Below are 22,159 nucleotides of genomic sequence, written 5' to 3' on the forward strand. Positions count from 1 at the left end.
GGTGACACGTAGCATTTGGGGCAGTGGCAGGAAGGTCCAGCATGAAGGAAGGGGCCATCAGGGGGCATTCTAGCTGGTGTGTGGACAGGGCTTGGTCAAACATGAGGCGGTGCGGTGTATCTATAGCCAGACAGATGAGGATGAAAGGGCTCTGCCACTGACCACAGGAGCAAGTCTGGGCAAGTGGCTCTCTTTTAGAAACACACAGGATCAGAGTCCTTCACATACACTGAGCACTTGATCCTCACAGCAGCCCTGTGTGCGGGACAGTCATTACTTCCAGTTTAATGATGAGGGGACCGAGGGTCAGAGAGGACACGTAAGGTGCGCACAGTCAGGCAGGCAAGGAGTGCGGCTGGGATTCCAGCCCAGGCTGTCTGTGCCTACTTCTAGGGCACATAGGAGTGTTAGTGCTAACGCGTGGCACTCAGGCACAGAGCCTGGTGTGCAGCAAGGAGAAGCGGGAGAGAGGTTCGCTTCTCCCAGCCCATCCTGCCTTCCTCCCACCTCTCCTCCTCTTCACCCCTGCTCCACACAACCTGTGTTTTTCCCTGAACTAACTGCACTCTATACATTTTCAAGCTGGCGTCTCTTCTCCACCTGGGCTGTCCTGGTGTCTCTGCCATTTACATAATATTCATAGGGCCTCAGTTTCCTCATCTGGGAAATGAGAATAATAATACCTCAAGGGATTGTTTTGAGGACTAAACGAGTTAATAGTCAAAAATGACTTAGAACAGTGCCTGGCAAACATCAGGTTGTCTTTAAGTGTTAAATATGAAAGTCACTGTTTCCCTTCTCTTCCTTAGCGCTTCTTGCTGGTGGGAATGGGGGTGGGGGTGGCAGGCCCTGCCTCTACCCAGCTGGCGGACCAGACTTGGTATCGGGTCATATATGCCAGCCCAGCTCTGCAAAGGAGCACTCCAGGGTGTCTGGACCAATAATAAATTGACAGTGACCATGGCAGCCAACCGTGACTGGGCACCCATGTGCCATGCCCAATTTGGGTGCATGACTCACCTGCTATACCTCCTTCACTCCCCATGACAACTCTATGAAACATTGAGTGAATTCCCCCATTTTATAGATAAGGAAACTGAGGTGTAGGGGGTAGTACTCCTATGACGTTACCCATTTGTCACTCAGCAGGGGGTGTGCTCATAAAGACCAGGGTGCCCATGACAGCCACCAACTTTGAACAGGGCCACAAGGACCAGGGCATATGACAGTTGGAACTGCTGTGTGCTGGGTAGCTGGGTTTGATCACAGACATGTTATTTTAGAGCAACAGAGACAAACCCAAGTGCATTCTGAGCAGAACACTAAGGGGGCAGAAGGAATCCAAAAGCCTGTTCCAAAAGGCACCCTGGAAGGAATGTGGGATGCTTAGCCAAGACAAGGCTCACTCTTCAGGTGTCTGATGGGTTTTTATGGTTAAGAGGAAGCAGAAATTGGTCTGTGTCCAAACTGGTCCAGTGGGTGGACACTTAGGGAGGGAAAGTCAGCTCAGTTTATAGATAAACCCACCAGTCAAAGCTGCAGGTGGAATGGTGGGGAGATGGTGATTCCCTGGCACTGGACATGTGTGAACAGAAGGTGCAAATTCCCATGTAGAAAATGCTGTATCGGGAAACAAGCCATGCCTTAGGTGCTGGGTCCCCTCCAGCCCTGAGATTCTAGGAGTGCACGTTCCTGGGAGCAAGTCTGTCCCCTCCCTACTCGGGCACCCCCAGGGCCCTTGCCCAGGGAGGAGCATAAAGAGGGAGCCTAGGAAATCCTCACTGGATGAAAAGGTTTTGAAAAAGCTACCTTGGATAAAAGGTCTGTTTTAATTACATATATATATAAAACATTCTCTTAACAACTTCGGAAGTCTGATCATCATTTGCCAGTCAAAACCAGGAGGAGGATGTGAAGAGATGGAACAGAGTATTTATTTACAAATCATGTGTGGGGCCCTTGCTAAATGTTGTCATTGTTCAATGCACTGAAATAACCTGAAAATATCCTGCCCCATAGGTGGCATCACCCCATCTTATAGGTAAGGAAGATAAGGCTCAGAGAGGTCAAGCTGGATACCGAAGATGGCAGTGACTCCTGCCTCTACTGATATGTCCCCAGGCACACAGTAGGTGTCCTTAGATGCCAGCTGTGTGCTTGAGCAAACAATGAAAAACCACCCAAATAGCACCACTCCTGCGGGCGAGTAAGTGCGCAAGGGCGCAAGGGCTCTGAGAGCTTCACTGGCCCCACCCTATGCTTTTGTGCACTTGGAACAATCCCATGGCAGCCTCATTTCACATCCTGCACAGGAGACATCAGCTGGGTTCCAAAGAAAGTTCTAATAGAGCCATAGCCCCTGCCCACAGAATGGACATGCAATCCTTTCTTCAAGATTTCCTGCCCTTGGGACACCTGGGTGACTCAGTAGTTGAGCATCTGCTTTTGACTGAGGTCGTCATCCCAGGGTCCTGGGATAGAGTCCCACATCAGGCTCCCCACATGGAGCCTGCTTCTCCCTCTGCCTATGTCTTTGCCTCTATTCTCTATTTCTCTCATGAATAAATAAATAGAATCTTTAAGAAAATATTTCCTGCTCTTTTCCCCCAGAATAAACAGTCACACACACACATAGATTTGTGCACACACGTGTGCACACTCCCACCAGCTGAAACTGAACCCTCTGTTTATTCAGCAGTTTGGGGTCAAAGCCAGGGCCTTCAGATGTGGGGATTCACCCAATGTTATTGCTGCTGAAGCCCCATCAACGACCCCAGCACCACCTAGCTCCACCACAATTACACTACCAGGCGACGGTGCAGGGGCACATTCAGAGCCCATGCATATTTGTCTTGGCGCCATCTCCAGAGCCAGGACCTGTCCCCTGTGAGTGGAAGCCACCTCCTAGCTCCTTGGTCTCTGCAAGAGCAAAGCCTTGGGTCCCATGATGACAGCAAACATCGACTTGGGTCTCCTCTGTAGGGTTTTGTGTGACCCGCATTTTTAAATCTAGACACCCCAACAATCCTCTTGTTGGCAAGTGGAGACACCTGGGCTGGAGAAGGGGGAGTGCCTGGCCCAACAGCAAAACTATCAGGAGGCAGAGCTGGACTCCCACCCAGGGCCAGTCAGCTCCCAGCCACCACCAGCCTCTGAGGCCCCTGCTCATGCCCTCCACCCCCTCCTATGGGTTCATCCTCCTGCATCAGAATCAAGAATCGTCACTCGTGGCTCTGCAGTCAATGCCATGCTGCCAGTCAATGGCCAGAAACAGATCAGTAGGACCCAAATCTACCAAATAACGCTCAGGACAGCAATAGAAATTGCGTGTGCATGCATGTGGGTATGGTGTGTGCTTCGACAGATAAACATTCAAAGAAATGGAACACTGCCGATATGTCCTGCTCCTGGCTGGAGCTAGAACTGGTCTGAGCTGGTAAGTTGCTCAAGATTTATTCAGAAGTGCTCGGTATTGGGGATCCCTGGGTGGCTCAGTGGTTTGGAGCCTGCCTTCGGCCCAGGGTGTGTTCCTGGGGTCCTGGGATCGAGTCCCACGTCGGGCTCCCTACATGGAGCCTGCTTCTCCCTCTGCCTGTGTCTCTGCCTCTCTCTCTCTCTCTCTGTGTCTCTCATAAATAAATCAATAAATCTTACCAAAAAAAAGTGCTCAGTATTATTTTCTACCTGAACGAGAAGAGCTGGTTCTCGAAGATCTGCGCTAGGTGTGGGAATGCTCTGTCCGTGTGCGCAGTGGGAATTCTGGTGGAGGTGCTATGCGGGCGGCTCTGTTCCCTGCTGGGGTCAGGGCAGTCGGACAGGGAGTGGGAGGCCATGGGTGAGCACCAGGCAAACGCTACAGTCCCTTTAACTGTACAGGAAGGAGACAGACACTTACAGTTTATATAGAGCTAGTATCAGGCTCTCAAGTCACCAGTTCAAAGAGCCTTGCAAAAGTGGCAAGTGTTCCTCCCATTGTACAGATGGGGAAGCTGAGGCACAGAGACGCAAGAAGGCAGGGAAGAACACTCCGGGTAAGCTGCTGGTGTGTTCACGAGGCCCTGTGATAGGTGCCATCTAGAGCGAGGCCCTACAGTGTGGAGGGAGGACCAGGGAGTAGAGACCTCAGCTCCTTCATTGCTCCTGGCTGTGAAACCTCAGCCCAGTCACCCAATCCCTCTGAGCTTCGGGGCCTCCTGTGAAAGCACTTCCTGCCCAGGGCAGTGAGTGATGCTCAGCATGTGCTGCCAGCTTCCTGCACCAGCCTGCTGCTCCTGACTCTCCCAGTGGCCAAAGCACCATCTCACTCATGCTCACGATGATGGGATGGGCGGTGACAGCAACTGGTGCTGTCTGGGGGGACAGGACCATGAAATGCCAGGACAATGGATGGACAAAGAGCCCTGTCCTGGCACAGAGCTGATGGATCACAGCCACACTCTTGACCACATGTTCGAGGACCAGCTGCACTTCCCTTGCTCAGAGGTAAACATCCGGGACGGGATGCCTCCCAAAGGGCCCACGCCTGCCAGTGCCAGCGGGTCCGCCCTTACAGCCCGCAAGGGCTCAGAGCCCCTTGGAAACCACCAACGACACGTCTCAAGGTTAGACTTCCAGGTGTTTAAATCTATTTGCATTTGGCAGACGCTCAGCAACTTATTTTAAAGGCAAATTTGTGCCTGCTTTACTATTTCTGCTTAACACACACACGCGCGCACGCGTGCGCACATGCACACACACAGAAACCCTGGGTAAGCTTGTGCAGCCAAGGCTCAAGCAGGTGGGGACCAGGGCGACAGTTACACTTTGAATCCTGTGCAGAGGCCAGGCAGATGCCAAGGGCTCTCGAGAGCTTCGGACACACAGGAGGACACCTGAAGGTCATCCAGACCAGCCCTCTCTGGTGTCCTCTTTCCACGCCCCCACAGGTAGACCTCCAGCTGACTCTCATACCTCCCATGATGGGGACCTCACTACCCCCTTGCACAATCCATTCCAATTCAAGGTAGCTGTGGTGGGGAGAACATAGTTCCCCAAGTGTTCCCCTGCTGGAGTCCCCTTTTCATCTCAGTCTGCCTTCTGGGCCCACACAGAGCACATAGCCCCTGTACCCACAAGACAAGGGATAGGGACCCCCGGTTCAATTTTTTGTTCCAATCCTTGTTTGTCATATTAGGTCTTTCTACTTGGATTTCTCACAAGACATTGAAATACAACATGTCTAGGACTGCACCCACCGTCTTCCAAAACAAACCCACTCCTCTGCTATGTCCACCCATCAGCCCAGGTTCAAAGCCAGACTCAGCTCAATGCCCCTCTACCTCCCTCGGGTCAACATGCTAACCAGGATACCATACCCATGAGGCTGCCCAGCCCTGGGCCAGGTGCCCTATATGCACACCACAACTCCACAGTGGGGAGCTTCTCCCATTTCACAGATGAGAAAAGTGAGGTTCAGGGAGGTCATAGAACTTGGCAAAGTCAGACAGTGACCCAGAATGAGAGCCAGGATTCAAACCCAGGTCTGAATGAAATGTCACGGCCAATCCAGCAGCGCAGCCCATCCCTTCTGTTGTCTTGACACCCTTATCGTGCGTTTCTGGGATCCCCCAGCCTCCCCTCGGCATAGCGCTCACCACCACTGCCTCCAGCCTGGCTTTTCCCACACAGCAGACCAGCTGCTAGCTCCAGGAGGAAGTGGGAGCCCTGGCTGAGCCCCCAGCACCCCAATTAGGCTTCTCTCTTGCCATCCCCCCTCCCTCACCTCTGCTCCAGTTACACTGACCCACTGACTGAGTCTGTGCTGCCAACATGCCCTCTGGCCACACAGATGTCAAGTGGCAGAGCCAGGCTCTGTTCCTTCTGTTTCTTAAGATTTGGGCTCCTCCCACTGGGCCACACAGTCACCACCCCCACAGGATGGCTGGGACCACTTGCCAGAGTTGGGGGGACACCTGTTCCAGACTCCTGCTGCATCTCTGCAGGGGAGGCCCTCCTCCTGGGAGGGAGGGTAACTAACTGGTGCATCTGGAAGGAGGACTGGCACAAGGACCTCCACCTCTCCCCTCCCCTCCCCTCCCCTCCCCTTCTTCCTCAGAGCCAGGTGCCCGCAGGGAGGCCACCCACTGTGCTCTGCCCCTGCATGCCTGCCAGAGTCTAGAGATTGGTGGGTCTGCCAGGCCAATCCCGGAGTTCACTGTTAGGAAGCCCATTTGCCAAGATACCTAAGCCATGTCCCCTTATAGCCTGGGCACCCTGTAAGGACGTCCTCAAGGATGAGCAGGGGAGGGAGTGAATGGAAGGAGACGGGGACGGGGTAGGCGGATGCTGCTTTTGAGAAAACTAAAGAAAACAAGAAGAGCTCAGGGGTGCTCAGGCCCCAAAGACAAGGTGTTCACTCATTAAAGGCATGGCCCTTCCTCCAATCCTACCACCTGTGGACACAGGCTTTGGGCCTTGGACTCTTCTAAGCAGCAGCCCCTTTCTGGGGCTCCTGGTGCCCCCACTCTCTGTGGCCCTCCTGGGGCTTCCTCCCTGCAATATATTGCAAACAAGCTCTAGCTACTCGAATCCCAAGGACAGCTCAACAGGATGCATTTCCAGGCCCCAGCCTGCCTGGCTCCCCCTGGACCCTGCTCCAGTTTCTGAGTAAACACATTCTCCTGCAGAGACTCTTTGAGTCAGGGGCCCCCAGGGACCCCAGCCCACGGCCTCAGCCCTGTGGCAATAATTCAAAGATGACTCCTATGTGAGGACAATCAAACAGGCCTTCTTGGGACAGACTACAGACTGATTAAAGCCAGGAGAATCTAATCAAGGGTAGGCTCCAAGCTGTGTGTGTGCCTGGGGAGGGATGGGGGAGGGGAAGGAGGAAGAAGGTGGGTCCATGGAGCAGCCAGCCAGGAGGTGCTCAGTGGAGTCACCATGCCTCAAATGGCAGTGTTCCTGATGGATTTCTGTCATTCAATCCAACAATTTAAGATGACGGAGGCTTCTCTTAGCTCTGGCCAATGTGGTCCAACCATCTGTGGCCAAGACAATGAATGCCTTGAGCAGGCAGTGACTCTGGGGAGGTTGGGGGGGCAGGAGGAGGACCAGGCTGCAATCCATTCTGCCCTGTGCCTTGCCTTGTGGCCTCAGGTACATCACCTCCCTTGCTGAGCCTCTATTTCTTCATCTGTAAAATGAGGGTAGCCAGAACAACCCTTGCACAGTGCCAGGATGGGAAGGACCCAAGGGGATAGGGGACACAAACCCACTCCAGAAGGAGAGAGGCTTGGCAAAAACATGAGGCTTTATCCTTCAGAGCCACCTGGAAACCAAACTGTTAGGAACAGCAAGTGCCCCTGTATGCCAGGCTGCTCTATGCCATGCACTTTCCTTACCCTGTCCTCAGGACACACCCAACAGGAAGGCCTGCTGTGCCCTCCTCCAGAGGAGCCTGAAGCCCAGCAAGGTTAAGACATTCATGCAGGGTCACACAGCTGCCATGCTGCAAAGCTGGAATCCCAATCCGGGTCTGACACCAAACTCCATGCTCCTAGGACCGGCTGGCACTGCTTTTAGAAATCATTTCCCTCTTTTCTAGGTTCTGCATCTGGGGGACCAAAGCTGGGCCCTAGCACTTCAGCTGTTGCCAGGGTTGGGTGCGGTTCAACTCACCCGACTAGCTCAAACACCTGTCAGACATGCCTCACTTTCTCTGGCTCTTCTCCTCCATCATCAAATGCTGTATGGAGATGACTCAGCCAAAGGACCTGCCCTCCCGAAGGGACAATGACAGCATGAAGTCACTGCTGTGAAAGCGGGACCTGAGAACACCTGATCCAGAGAGAGCTTCTGGAAAGCTCCCTTTTCTTCAAACACTCTCCTCTGAGCTCCTGCAACGCACCAGACCCTGTGTCTAGCAACCCAGAGTGAAACGTGAACAAGATGGACAGGCCCTTGGCTCGGACACACAGATATGCGCCCGCCTAGCACTGTCCCATGGCCCTCACTCAGGAAAACCAGCCCTGTTCCCACTGACAGGTGGAAAAACCGAGGCCTGAGGGGCTCCAGGCCGGCCCCTCCAACAGCATGTGGCTGATGGCAGAATGCAGGACCCTCTGGCCAGGACAGCTGTGCGTGGGGCTAAGGCTCCCCATAGGCAGGGTTCATGCCTCAAGTCCAGGGGCTGGCAAACTACAGCCAGTAGTTTGGGCCAAAGCCAATCCAAGATCAAGAATGTTCTTTTGCATTTGTCGGAGCATCTGGATGGCTCAGTGGTTGAGCATCTGCCTTTGGCTCAGGTCGTGATCCCAGGGTCCTGGGATCGAGTCCTGCATCAGACTCCCTGCAAGGAGCCTGCTTCTCCCTCTGCCTGTGTCTCTGCCCCTCTCTCTGTCTCTCTCGTAAATAAATAAATAAATAAATAATCTTTAAAAAAAAAAGAAGAATTTGTTTTGCATTTGTCAGGGTGCATGTGTGGCTCAGTCGATGAAGCATCCAACTCTTGATTTTACCTCAGCTCATGATCTCAGGGCTGTGAAATCTCAGGGTCATGAAAGCTCAGGAGATCCTGAGATTGAGCCCCGCTGGGCCCGTGGAGCACACTTAAGAGTATCTCCCGCTCTCTCTGCCCTCCCCACCACCACCAAAAATGAGTGCCTTTTCCATTTGTAAAGGGTTGTAAACTTTTTTTTTAATTTAATTTAATTTTATTTATGATAAGCACACAGTGAGAGAGAGAGAGGCAGAGACATAGGTAGAGGGAGAAGCAGGCTCCAGGCACTGAGAGCCCGATGTGGGATTCGATCCCGGGTCTCCAGGATCGCGCCCTGGGCCAAAGGCAGGCGCCAAACCGCTGCGCCACCCAGGGATCCCCCATTTGTAAAGGGTTGTAAAACAAACAACAAACAATGACAACAAAGCAATGAAAACTAGGCAACAAACACAGACACTGTCAAAAATATTCTGGATCTGGCTATTGACAACGAAAATGTGCCACCCCCTACAGTGTCCAACACCTCACTTTGCAGAGGAAGAAAATTGGGGTCAGCGAGCTAGGGGCTGGGCTGGGTCTGTGTCTTTCCCGGTACACATTCGGAGGCTGGAAACGATGGAAATGTATTGTCTCACGGTTCTGGAGGACAGAGGTACAATGTCAGGGTGTCAGCAGGGCTGGTTCCCTCTGGAGGCTCCAGGGCAATGCCAGTCCTTTCGTTCTCCTAGCTTCTGGTGGTTGCCTGCAGCCCTTGGCCTCCCTTGGCTGGTATGCGTGTCACTGCAGTCTCTGCCTCTGCCTTCACATGACATTCCCCTTGTGTCTCTGTGTGTCCCTTCTCTTCTAAGGACACCAGTCATTGGACTCAGGGCCCACCTACTCCAGTATGACTTCATCATAAGTAATTACACTTGCAAAGACTCTATTTCCAAATAAGGTCATATTCTGAGGTTCTGGGTGGGTTCAAATTTGGAGGGGGACACTATTTAACCCACTACAGTCTGGAGCTCCCAATTTCTGCCCCCCACTAAAGCTGCCTCCCCTGGAGAACCATGTTATCAGGGGTGTGGACAATTCTGTCTCACTCGCGCATGCACACAGATGTTCTACTCCACAGGACAGGTGGGCAAGACTTCCCAAGGACAGGCTGTGTGACAACACGCAGGCTGGCACATGGCCACAACAAATGGCTTATTTTTTGCCAAGCCCCACTGACAATGCCTCCTTCCATGAGCACGAACCACCAGCGATAAAGGTGAGAATAAGATCATTTGCCGTGTGAGGATGGAGAATGTCCCCTCCCTCCCGTCAACCAAGCAGGCAGCAAGGCTCTCATAGGGCCTGGATTCAGAGCTGCCTGCGCAGCTTCTGGTCCCAGGGAGCAGACTTGTTCCAAAATTGTCAGCTTCTTCCAGTGAGCCAGCCGCAGGGGCAGGCCCCTCGCTGCTTCCCTATGATCACCTCTAGCTCCCACCTGCTCAGGTCTGGAAAGGGAACTGCTGGCGGCTGAGCATCTATGATCTGCTGGGGACACTGTCACCCATGAGTTTATCATCATGCTCTTCAGCACACCATGCAGATGCAAGTGATGAATTCCAGGGCCCTGTAGAGGGTAGAAACAGAGTAAAAACAAACCTACTGCCCAAGAAAGAAGGTTGGTAAGACAAGGTACCATGGCCATATATGTGCAGTGCCACTGACAATGACGGGACCGATGTGAATCTGACGTGTAGAGATGGTCCCAACATTCCTGACACCAGGGCTGTGCCTGCACACGGCATGCTCACTAAATACATGGCTGAACATCACTAATCGGATATTTGAGGTGACTGTAGCATCACCTGTTTACCAAATCTATGCTTTCTCCAACTGGCCAAGCGGCTTTGGGAGGGGCCTGAGTGGGTGGTCTGCTGGGCTTGAGGAGGGCTCCATGGAGGAGGGGTGCAGGCCTGGGCTGTGTAGAGGATGGAGGGTATTCCCAGTAGAGGGATCACTGGGTCAGAGGCACCAAGGCTTGACCCCATGTCAGTACCCTTCACCCCAAGTGCACTGGGGGACGTGCAGTGGGAATGGTGGGCATCTGCTATCCTTTTGGCTGCTCTGTGTGCACCGCCTTCCTATTTGGGGTGAACCCCCACTGCTCACATCTGCAGAAATACAGTGGCCAGAGACCCCCCTCTGTGCCCCAACCACAGGCAGGTAGGAGACCCGGGCTTGGCCAATCACGGGCTTCCTGGCTGCCACATGACCTGCACGGGCCAATCGGATGCCCGTAAAGAGAAGGAGCCCTGAATTCGGTGGTGGCCATGGTAGCTGCACCTGCAGTCTGTCTGTTCCATCCAAGGTCAGTGCAAGCTTCCTGGCTTCCCAGGCTGCCCGTTGACAAATCTGGCTCTGCAGCTCCTGCCTGGTCTGCAGGCCCCAGCTGGGACCAGTACCCGGTCCCATTCCTGGCAATCAGGCACCCCACCTGACACCTAGGTGTTACACTGAATGTTCATGGCTCACCGTGATGGACAACTCTGGAGAGAGAGCATCACCTGCTTTGTCCCAGGTGCCCACCGGCTGCCGCAGACCTGGCTGGCATAGTGCCTACCAACCAAGTGGCTTCCACTGCCAGTGAGCTGAAGGAAGAGGGAAGGGCGCGGGACACAGTGCTGCAGAGGAGTACCAGGCCTGCCCCTGCTCAGATGTGGCTGTTTGTGGGGTGTGGTCAGCATCAAATGAGATGCCGGTGAAAATGGGCTTAGTAAGTAGGCCAGGTTACATATGTACATACATTCTACAAAAGGGTTTGGGCAGGAACCTCTGAGCTTAGTGGCCTTGGGGGTGAAACCAAGTCCACCCACTTGGCCTGCACCAGCTCTGGAGAAGGACACAGTCACACTGGGAGGTGCTGGGGGTTAGGACCCAACATATGAATCTGGCGAGGGGACACACAGTTCAGCCCACTAAGAGTAACACATGGAAAGGCTCTAGCACATAGCAGAACCTCAATAAACGTCACATCTGCTTCGCCAAAGTCTCAAAATAATAACCAGCACTGAGTGCCCACCAAGTGCCAGTAACATGTTGTGCATTTTATACACATTGTCTCTATGTCTCTACGCCAGGGAACGACCCAGCGGTTCACAGCCTGCCCCACGGCCTGCTAGACACTCCCATATTCCCAGGGCTGTGCCCTGCATGGGAGGGACTGCAGTGCATACACCCAGCACTGGCTCATTCCTTCAATGAATATTAGGAGCCCTGCTGTGTGCCAGGCCCTGTGCTATCCATGGGGGGAGGGGCAGCTTAGTAAGCAAGAAACCTGTCCTTAAGAAACTTCATTCCTGCTGGGGAGGCAGACGTCAAACAGGCAAGCAGTGTGACTGAGAAGTACCTAGGGGAGCCCAGGAAAGGCCTCCACAAAGCAGGCTGTGCGGGGGTCTGGACTGTTGGTGGGGTTTGACACTGGGGGAGTAAGGACACTCTGGGCAGAGGGGCCGGGTGTGCAAAGGCTCAGGACTGTGCCCTATGTGTAGAGCTCTCTGGCAGAGGCAGGTGGGGCAGTGACCCTTCCAGCCACCACACCTCCCACAAGACCCGGGACAATGACCTCACCTCAGAGAGTCTACTTCTTCACTCACAAATGGCCAATGCTAAGACCTCAGAGGCACTTTCTAGGTTTTAAATCCCGACTCTAGCGCTGTCTAGCTGCCTGGCTGGCCTCTCTGTGCCCACTTCTTCCTCTGTGACTTGGGGATACATGTCTCCAGCTCGAGGATTATCCTGGGGAAGACTTAAGTTAATATAGGCAAAGAATTTAGCATGAGCCTGGGACCTAGAAGGCTCTAAAGACTATGTTCGCTGTTCTGTTCTCATTCATCTGGGGATGTCTGGGAAAGAGAGGAAGGATGTGGCAGTGCTGTATGCCCTAAGGCAGAGGCTGCATGGGGTAGGTCAAGGGCCTTCCTTCTCTGCTGGGTCCCTACAGTAGCCTATGCCCTGCCCTCCCCAACCCTGGTGAGCTATTCCCCGTTGGCCCCTCCGAGAAGACCCTGCGCCCAGCCAGGGCAGAAGCTCAGCCACACACCCTCCCCACGACCACTAAGAGCAGGCTCAGGAGCCCCATGCTAGCCACCCACAGCTCTGTGCCTCATTCGCTGTGTGTCCTAGGCATACACATAACCTCTCTGATCTGAACTGCCTCAGAGCAGTGCTGTCACCTGGAGAACAGGATCATGCCAACCCTTCCTTATGAGTCCTGTGAGGACCCTGGCCAGCCAGGTCTGACATGGCAGCGCTTCCCAAAGCCTAGGGGTGCCATCTTTCTATGGAGCAGCCCTCGTCCCAGTGCTCCATGAGGATTCAGAGCACATGTGCAGAAGCACAGACTCAGAAGCATCACATGTTCACCTCTGCCACCTGCCCCAAAGTGTGTACATGTGGCTTTTGGATCCTGAGCAAATGCAAAACCCTCTACCTTTCTGCAGGAACAGAGTACCAGGCAGCCCAAGCAGCTGCAATTTCCTGTTGGGCACACACAGAAACCCTTAGAAAAGCTTGTCCCTGCCCGTCCCCAACAGAGCAGCACAACCCTGCACTTCTGAAGCCACTCCTGCATCAGATCCTTTGGGCCTAACTTGAGGCCCAAATCCCCAGTGTGCTAGTATTTGGAGGTGGGGCATTTGGGAGACAATCAGGTCACAAGGGTAGAGCCCTCGGAGGGATGAGCACTCTCCTAAGAAGAAACAAGACAGCTTGCTTCTTCTCTCCCCATCATGTGAGAACAGGGCGAGAAGGTGGCCATCTGCAAACCAGGAAGAGAGCTCTCACCAAGAGCCACACTGGCTGGGACCCTGACTATTGATTTCTAGCTTCCAACACTGTGAGAAATAAATGGTTGCTGATTAAGCCTCCAGGCTACAGTCCTTTCTTAGGGCAGCCCGAGCTGAACCTGAGACAGCGGGGAGTGGCATTCTTTTGGGATTTGGCAAATCTGTGTGCAGGGAGAGCAGGGCCCCAGAATCACTACCTGAGTGTGCCCTGGAGGGCATTTCCCAGAGACAGGCTCTGATCCACGCAGCCAACCCAAGGAGCCAGGAGACACCCAGCCCACCCAGCCATTGCTATGGTGCCCACGGGGCCACGGCCCATCACTTCCTTCCTCAGGGGCTCAGTCCTGGGGACCAACTGGGTCTCTCTGCCGAGCCTGGGAGGGCCAGGATGTAGCTCCTTGGATCAGAGGTAGCCAGCAGTCTATAGCCCTCACATGACACGCTCATCATGGAGGGGAGAGGCAGCCTTGCAGTCCCACTACTTCCATGGTCAGCTGCTAAAAATCCCATCAGCCACAATCCTTCCATTTGCAGATGTGTTTCTACAAGCTCCTCCTGTGGGCCTACTGTGTGCTGGGCTCCAGGCGGACTGGAGAGGGAGACTGGACACAAGACAGTGCCTGGCCCTCAGGTGCTCATGGCCTCAGGACACAGGGTTTGGGACCCGCATGGGGAGCAGCTGGCTAGGTCTGCTCAGGGAGATGTGTGTTTGCTACAGGCATTCACACCTGCACGACCACGTGGTCTTTATGTTTCAGCTCCAAGGACCACGTCATCCCCATGAAGCCTACAGCAGCCCCACTTTATTCTGTGCACCCTGCCAGCATTCCAAAGCATTCTCAATGGCAGTGTTAGAAGACAGGATGGACCACTCTAGAGCAGAGCAGGAATGGCACCATGGAGGGGGTGGTGCTGGCCAGGAACCTCTAGAAATCAAGTCCAGCCTCCCTTTATAGAAAGAGGAACGAGCCCCCAAGAAGTTGGGTCAACTGCCCAAGGTCATCCAGTAGTCACCTGACAGAGCAGGATGCATGCTCAGCTCTGACAGGAAGCCTGCGATCTTCCCACCCACACAGTGGCCATCCCCAATCTCCTCTTTGGTCCAGAGCCTGGCTCTTTGCTAATAAGACCCTCACAGCTGGGTTGGGCCACCGTCAGACCCCTACTTACTGCTCTTAGACGGCCCAGAGGGATCTATCAGGCCCCTGCTGCATGCCCAGTGCCTAGAACAGGTCTGGCACACAGCAGGTACTCTGGACATGTTTGCTGAGCAAATAAAAGAACTGAGCAGAGAATGAGGGGGCTCAGCCTTCAGTACCTTGGTGCTCAAATGAAGACAAGGAAATCCTCACAGGACGATTCCCTCCAACTAACTCAACAACCACATCCCGGGTGTTGTCATCTGCAATCGGGCCATGCTGGGGCCTTCCCAGGATGATGCCCCTGACAGCATCGCAGCCTCCTCACTCCTTCTCCCACACTCAGCTCCAGCCAGACAGGAATGGGAGCAGCCTCCCCACTGCGCCTCTGGGCTTCATCCAGCTGACCCCTTGCTTGACCTACAAGGCCATGCCCTCTCTTGCCCTCCTCCCCATGAACCCTATCCATATACCCAGTGATGACAGCCACCACCCCATCTCTGCCACCTCTCTCTGCCACAGTCACTGGCTGAGATGCTCCCTGGTTATGTGTCTGTTTGCACATCTCCTGCTAGACGGTGAGCCCCCCACAGGAGTGGCTGCAGCAACAGAAGCCCCATAAGCAGTTAAAAGCAGAAGGAGGTTCCCATCTCACAGGCATGACAGGTATAGAGGTAGAGGCTCCGGGTGTCCAACCTACATGGGCACAGCACAGGCAGGGTGGTGGGAAGGAGGCTCCTGGGCCCAGGTCACAAATAATCTTAGCTCCCCCCTGACACGGAGTGCCACTGAGGTGGGTACTGGTGCTTCTGCTTTGCAAATGAGGAAACAAGCCACAGAGCAGGCCAGGTGAGCAGCCACGATTTGCACACACCTTCCAGGTCATCCAGCACTGAAGCACTTTCTGTACCATCCTCTTCATGCACCTGCCACAAGCTCATCCCATTTCTCCCCACAGTGGTTCCAGATCCCTAGATGGGGCCCCTGGGAGAAGACCTACATGGTCTCTGTTTGCCTCTGGTTCCTGTCAGTGTGGCTGTGCCTGACAACTTGTAGCAGCTGCTTGGATAGACACCTCTCTACAAGACTCGCTCACAGTAAGAAGTCAGGACACAGCTTGCCTGAAGCGCCCATCTTCCGACCACATTCATAGGAGTTGCTCTCAAGTGACACCATCCCAGTGTCCAGATCCTGGGCCCAGGTGACAGTGCAGTCCAGGGGCTTGTTTGGTTCTATGGAGGGTGCTAGGAGACTGTCACAGAGCCACCTGTGATTCTATCATCAAAGGCCAGGACCTCCATTTTTTTTTTTTTTTCTGGCTCAGAAACCATATCTTGGGACACTGGGTGGCTGAGTGGCTGAGTGTCTGCCTTTGGCTCAGGTCACGACCCAGGGGTTCTGGGATTGAGTTCTGCACTGGGGTCCCCGTGGGGAGCCTGCTTCTCCCTCTGCCTAAGTCTCTGCCTCTCTCTGTGTGTCTCTCATGAATAAATTAAATCTTTAAAAGAAAGAAAAAAGAAATAAAGAAATGAAGAAAGAGAAAGAAGAAAGAAAGAAAAAGAAAGAAAGAAAAAAGAAAGAAAGAAAGAAAGAAAGAAAGAAAAGAAAGAAAAAGAAAGAAAGAAAGAAAGAAAGAAAGAAAGAAGAAAGAAAGAAAGAAAGAAAGAAAGAAAGAAAGAAAGAAAGAAAGAAAGAAAGAAAGAAAGAAAGAAAGAAAGAAAGAAACCACATCTTGTCAGGGCAGCTGGAGTTTAGCAGCCCTGGCAGGCCAACTCCTCTGAACCAAACTCACAAGAGACTGATGAATAAGCCAGGCAACTTACTTACAGTGATAACATTGACAGTGATGGGAACAGGCACCAGGCCCCTTGTTAAGTGTCTCGGTAATGAACAATGGCCCTGCAAAGTGGGCAGCAGGTGACCGCAAGCTCCAGGAACAGAACCAGAATCCTGAGAGGTAAAGGGATCAGCTCCAAGTCCCAACCAAGAAGGGACAGAGCTGGGATTCAAACCCAGGTCTGCCTGACTCCGAGGATATGCAGTCTTTCCCTACGGATGGGTCTGACCCTGAGCCACACACTTTCTTCATATAGAGGGTTGGCATATGAGTCAGGGAAAACTAAACTAATAGGATGTTTATACAGAGAAAGAAATCTAATAAGGAATTGGCTCATGTGATTATGGAGGCTGAAAAGTCCAAAAGCTGCAGGGTTGGCCAGCAGCCTAAAGACTCAGGAAGAGGTCATGTTGCAATTTGAGTCTGATGCTGTCTTCTGCCAGAACTCCCCCTTGCTCAGAGGACGACAGTCTTCATTCTATTCCGGCCATCAACTAATTAGATGGGGCTCACCCATATCATAAAGGGTGTTCTGCTTAACTTCATGTCTACTGATTTATTTATTTATTTTTAAGATTTTATTTATCTATTTATGAGAGACAGAGAGAGAGAGACAGAGAGACAGAGGCAGAGACACAGGCAGAGGGAGAAGCAGGCTCCATGCAGGGAGCCCGATGTGGGACTCGATCCCGGCACTCCAGGATCACACCCTGGGCTGAAGGTGGCACTAAACCGCTGAGCCACCCAGCTGCCCCGATGTCTACTGATTTAAATGTTAATCACGGCTAAGAAGACCCTCACGGAAACACCTAGAATAATGTTGGACCACACATCTGGGCACCACCGCCCAGCCTAGTTGACAAATAACCATCACAGTTGGCAAACACTTTCTATAAAAGGCCAAAGAGTCAACATAGAAAGAGCATGGGCTGCACAGCTTCTGCGGCAGCTCCCCATCTCTGCGTGGCCATGCAAAGGCAGCCACACACAATCTGTAAATGAGCAGGGGTGGCTGTGTTCCCATAAAATTGCATGTAGAACAGACAGTGGGTTGGTTTTGGTCCACGGGCTGTCCTTGCCACCCTGGCTCTAAACCACACGACGGGGCAGAAGCAGCATGAATTTCTGACAGTGACATTGAGTTTCTCTAACTTAAACATCACATCTTTATTTTCATGTCTAGGCTTATTGTCACATCCCTTAAAAAAATTAATGTGTGGCTCAAATCAGATAATCAACAGTCAATTAATAGTAAATCTCAGGCCTTCATGCATGGTTAAAAAAAAAAACATGATGAGGACTACAAGCCTCACTAAGATGTGTTTTAATTTAAGACCATAAAGAAGGAAAACCATGAAAGTAATAACAACAAGGGGCACCTGGGTGATTCAGTGGTTAAGCGTCTGTCTTCAGCTCAGGTCGTGATCCCGGGGTCCTAGAATCGAGTCCTGCATTGGGTTCCCTGCAGGGAGCCTGCCTCTCCCTCTGCCTGTGTCTCTGCCTCTCTCTCTGTCTCTCTCATGAATAAATAAAATCTTTATAAAAAAAAAGGAATCAACAAATATTTAAGGAAAACCGAAAAGCAAGCAGTTCAGTATGAGAGAAAATGAATTCCAGCCCATTGATCAGAATTACACCCCAGTCCATGGTCACAACCAGCACAAGGGGCCCTAGTAGTCCTGGATGTTGCTCCAGATTAAGCTCACCCCAAATACATTGTGCTGCTCTCTCTTCTTCCCTTTTTCTGTAGTGAGAAAGCTCTGACAGGGATGAAAAGCTGAATTTATGACCTGTCCCATAGCATTTAACTGGCTCCTTGAAGCTTTATTGTATGCTAACACCATGGGCATCAATTCTTGACAGAACAGAGTTCACGGTCAGGGGATAAACGAATGCCCAGTCACGTCCAAGAAGCAAGGCTCCAGGAGTACAGGCAGGCTCCCAGGAAGCTTCCAGAGGTCTGAGGATGAGGGGGTCCTTGCTGCACATGGCCTGCTCCAACTGGTCTGTGCAGAGAGGGTGTAATAAGGGCACAGGCTCAGAGGGGCGGACAGCCTTGCCCAAGGTCACATATCACGTCTACAGGGGCCTGACCCCCATCTGAATGTCCCAGGTGCCTAGGCTAAGGGTGCCACTCAGAGCCTAGCCAATCATACCACCTCCCAATTGGGCCTGGACCAAAGTTGGGATGTGAACGTCCACTTAAGTGGCCACATGAATCCATTTCCTTCTCCACAATCAGCTGCATTTTGCCTAGTACCAAAATCAATGAGAGTCCGCCACAACTAGACCCTTGATGGGCGTGCTGCTTCACAGCTGCCACCCGCATGGTCTCCGCTGATCTCCCCTGAAACTCTGGGAAGTCCATGGTGATCATTCAGATTCCCTAGAAGGAAGGCGAGGCCCAGTGACGTCTAGCAAGCTACCTGAGGTCACACAGCCTGCGCCAGCAGTCTGGTTCCCAAATCTCTTCCACTTCTCTTGCCTTGTATCAGCAAAAAGCCAAAGGCAACCACAGGTTCAGGAAGAGAGAGCCCCCCCCCCCACTATGTGACAACAACCCCCTCACCCCATCACAGGGTGCTGGGAAAAACTGGTTTTCAGAGTCTCAGTGTGCAGTAAGGCCCACAGCCAGACATTCGCGGTTATACCGAGCACATAATCTCAGAGTGAGCCTACCCAACCCAGCAGCTGAACAACAGAGGGAGGAGGGGGCTTTACTGTAGTATCTGCCAATCTCCCTGGGGGAAATACTCAGACTATGGCCGAGTTCAGACTACTACCAAGATAGTGACCAGCTCACAAGACTAAAAGCTTAATAATTGGCTCTCGTGAGTAATTGGGCCACTTCAGAATGTGATGAAGTGAGGCTCATTTCCTGGGAGAAAATAAGGCAAGGCCACAGGACTTCCAGGGGCCTCCGCAGAGAGGAGGGCGGGGCAGAGAGAACAGCCGGCCGCCAGAACCCTGGAAGACCCAGAGGTGAGACCACTTCGCCCTCCCCAGTCTGTATCCCCAAGGGGACTGAGCGCCAAGCCTGCACAGAGGACACTGTCTTCCATCCATTCCCTGTTTCCCGTTTCCAAGCTCCCCCACCCTGGTTTCTCTGTGTGCTAGCTTCTGCCCATCTGCACCTAGAACTCTCTTGGAAAGATGCCCTCCAGCTCCTGGAGCTGCCTTCCCATACCCAAAGAGAGCAAGGAGGGCCTGGGAGTGGTGATGACTTTCCCCAGCCCCAGGTCCATAGGAGTGATGGCTGCCTTACCCCGGGTGATGACAAGGCACCAGGATCACCAGAAGCTTCTTTCACCTGAAATCATACCCTGCCCTGCCCCGCCCTGCTCCCCCACAGCCCTGCTAGTTACCCCTGGGAGTACTTCCTTAATCGCTTGCACACCTGTCTTGTCTCAGGTGTGGGGGACAAGGGTGTCAGCTTCTGGGAAAGCCATCCCTTAGAGCCTGGATTCTCAAGATCTGAAGCCTACCTCGGACACTTTCCAGCTGTGTGGTCTCAGGGTGAGGCTCGGCCAGCTCCCACTGACACTTCTCCAGCCATCTGCTCTCGGCTCTCCCCTCCATCCACGCCCTCAACCTGGTCTCCAGCTCCCTTTCCATGCTTGCCCACTCGGAGCCGTGCTCCAGCAACTGGAAGGGGTGGGTGGCAGTGAGTGAGCGTAAGTCAGAGGAGGTCCCAGCCCTGCCTTCCACAGACTACACACCCCGCCAGGAGCTCCGATCTGGGCCAGTGCCCCATGCTGAAACACGTTTCTATTTCCGTAGCAAAACATACGAAAATTCACACTGAAGGGATAAACAGAGACTAGAAATCAACTTGAGACATCAATTTAAGTCAGGTTTTGCTGCCAAACAAGTTACAAAAAAATCTTTTTGGAGCTTTTGGATTTGAGAAGATCGGTGAATGGTTCTCGTTGGGCAGAGCTGAAGAGTTTTTCTGTCCCAATACCCCAGGGAAGGGGAGAGCTGGACCAGAGGTGGGGGTAGCTTTCCCATGTCTCGACGTTAGCAAATCCCCTCCCAGGAGCTTGCTCTCATCTTTGCTTCTGATGGCAGTGCACGCGCATCTCTGCATCTCCATCTGACCTCTGCCTGGTGCTGGCGTTGTGAGACCTAAAGAGCTTGGCACATCTGAGGCGTTATGAAAGGGGACGGTCTCATTTCCCCATCTACTCGTTGTGACCCAGCAGGATGGCGAGCCCTGAGAAGCCTCCCCGTGTCGCCCAGGATGGACAGGTTGTCCCTGCTGGGCACCCAGCACCAGACCTCTTCCTTTCTGGCTGTGGCTGATCCAATGCTGGGCTGAGAGGCACATGGGCTCCGAATCCAGGCCCTACTTGTTCAGTCACGGACACAGTAATCGTAGCGCTAATTTTCCCGTACTTCTTATGGTTTGCCTAGTCATTGCACTTGAATTACGTCAGTTAATCCTCAACAACCTTACATGGTAATACCCAGCCACTCCAGCTGCTACAACAAAATACCATAGACTGGGTGGCTTATGAACAACAATTATTTCTCACACTCTAGAGTCTGGGAAGGGGAAGTCCAAGGCCAAGGCACCAGCAGATTTGGTCTGCGCTGAGCACCCACATCCTCAGCTGTCTTTTACTATGAGTCCACATGGTGGAAGAGACAAGCTAGCTCTCTGGGGTCTCTTTCTGAGACAGTATTCCTAACATGAAGGCTCTGCCCACATGACCTCATCACCTTCCCAAAGGCCTCACCTCCTAATACCACCCTCTTAGGGGTTAGGATCCCACATATGCATTTTGGACCACAGCAGGCAGGTACTACCCTTAACTCCACTGTACACATCTGAGACCCACAGAGGCCACGCAGATGGTAGGTGGCCCAGCCAGCATTTGGACTCTGCAGACTCTAGGACTTCTGGTCATAACATTTCTAAGCTCTGATCATGCAAATGTACAACAAAGCCAACAGTGACAACGAGCCTCCCTCACATGCTTCTCCCTCCTCACCTGCTCTCCTGCTTTGTGGCGATCTCTGTTAAGTTTCAAGCTATCATCCGGCCAGAAATATCATATAGAAAGCAATGACAACATGTCTCACTTTCCTAATCCATGGTATCCCAGATTGCCCACTACTCTGCACCTTGCCCATTTCACCTAAAACATCTTAGACATCAGCCCACATCAGGGTGCCTACGGCTGCCTCACACTTTCCATCGTGGAGCATCACCAGACTCTGGGATAATTTGCCTGGCCAGTCCCCTAATGATGGCTATATACCCCTACCCTTTGGTGTTGCCAGCAACTGTACGATGCATCCATGGATCAGTGTCAGTCCTCACTCATTGGAGTGTCTTTAGAAAGCAGTGGTCAGAAGTGGGCTTCCTGAGTCCAGCACTGAGATCATTTCCTCATTCCTGCCTCCCCTACACTCTCACTGGCACCTGCATGATCAGCCATCAGATCCTCAGCTCTATGATGGACAAAAATGGTACCTCATCTTCACTGTAATTCTCCCCAGTGTGTCTTTCCTCTTACTCACTCACTACACTTCCTTTTGATCCACAATTTCAAACCTTCTCATGTTTAGAAAGTTTCCTTGAAATTCTGGTTTACTTAATCCTTTCCATTCCCACATTCATGGACCTGTTAAGTGTATGTTGGATCCTCTCTGTCTCCTGTGTCACCTGCCTTTCTCCTCCTTGATGTATATGCACCTGTCTGGCTTTTCCCAGTCCCGCCTGCTGCATCTCCCAGTGTGTCTCTGTATTTCCGGCTGGGGTAACTCCATGGTGGACTTGCCCTCTCGGAAGGGTCTATTTTTCGGTCCATCTGCTTCACAGGGCCCTACCATGTTGCCACATCTCCTGAGTTCTTGCACCCCAACATCGCACTTC

The 22,159-nt window shown here is 52.7% G+C and overlaps 1 protein-coding gene across 3 annotated transcripts in view; it reads right to left on the reverse strand.

Moving 5' to 3' along the window:
- PPP2R2C (protein phosphatase 2 regulatory subunit Bgamma) overlaps positions 1 to 22,159 on the reverse strand; it is a 134,278-nt gene that overhangs the window by 77,034 nt on the left and 35,085 nt on the right. The window contains exon 1 of one of the 3 annotated variants that reach the window (XM_072802498.1): positions 19,761 to 19,869. The exons of the other annotated variants lie outside the window; for them this stretch is intronic. Coding sequence (XP_072658599.1) covers positions 19,761 to 19,854 — 94 coding nt within the window. The 5' untranslated portion in view covers positions 19,855 to 19,869. Of the gene's footprint in view, positions 1 to 19,760; positions 19,870 to 22,159 lie in introns of those variants that run through there. 3 annotated transcript variants of the gene reach the window in all.

This window comes from Canis lupus, chromosome 2 (assembly GCF_048164855.1).
Source record: "Canis lupus baileyi chromosome 2, mCanLup2.hap1, whole genome shotgun sequence".
In the NCBI taxonomy this organism is placed as follows: domain Eukaryota; kingdom Metazoa; phylum Chordata; class Mammalia; order Carnivora; family Canidae; genus Canis; species Canis lupus.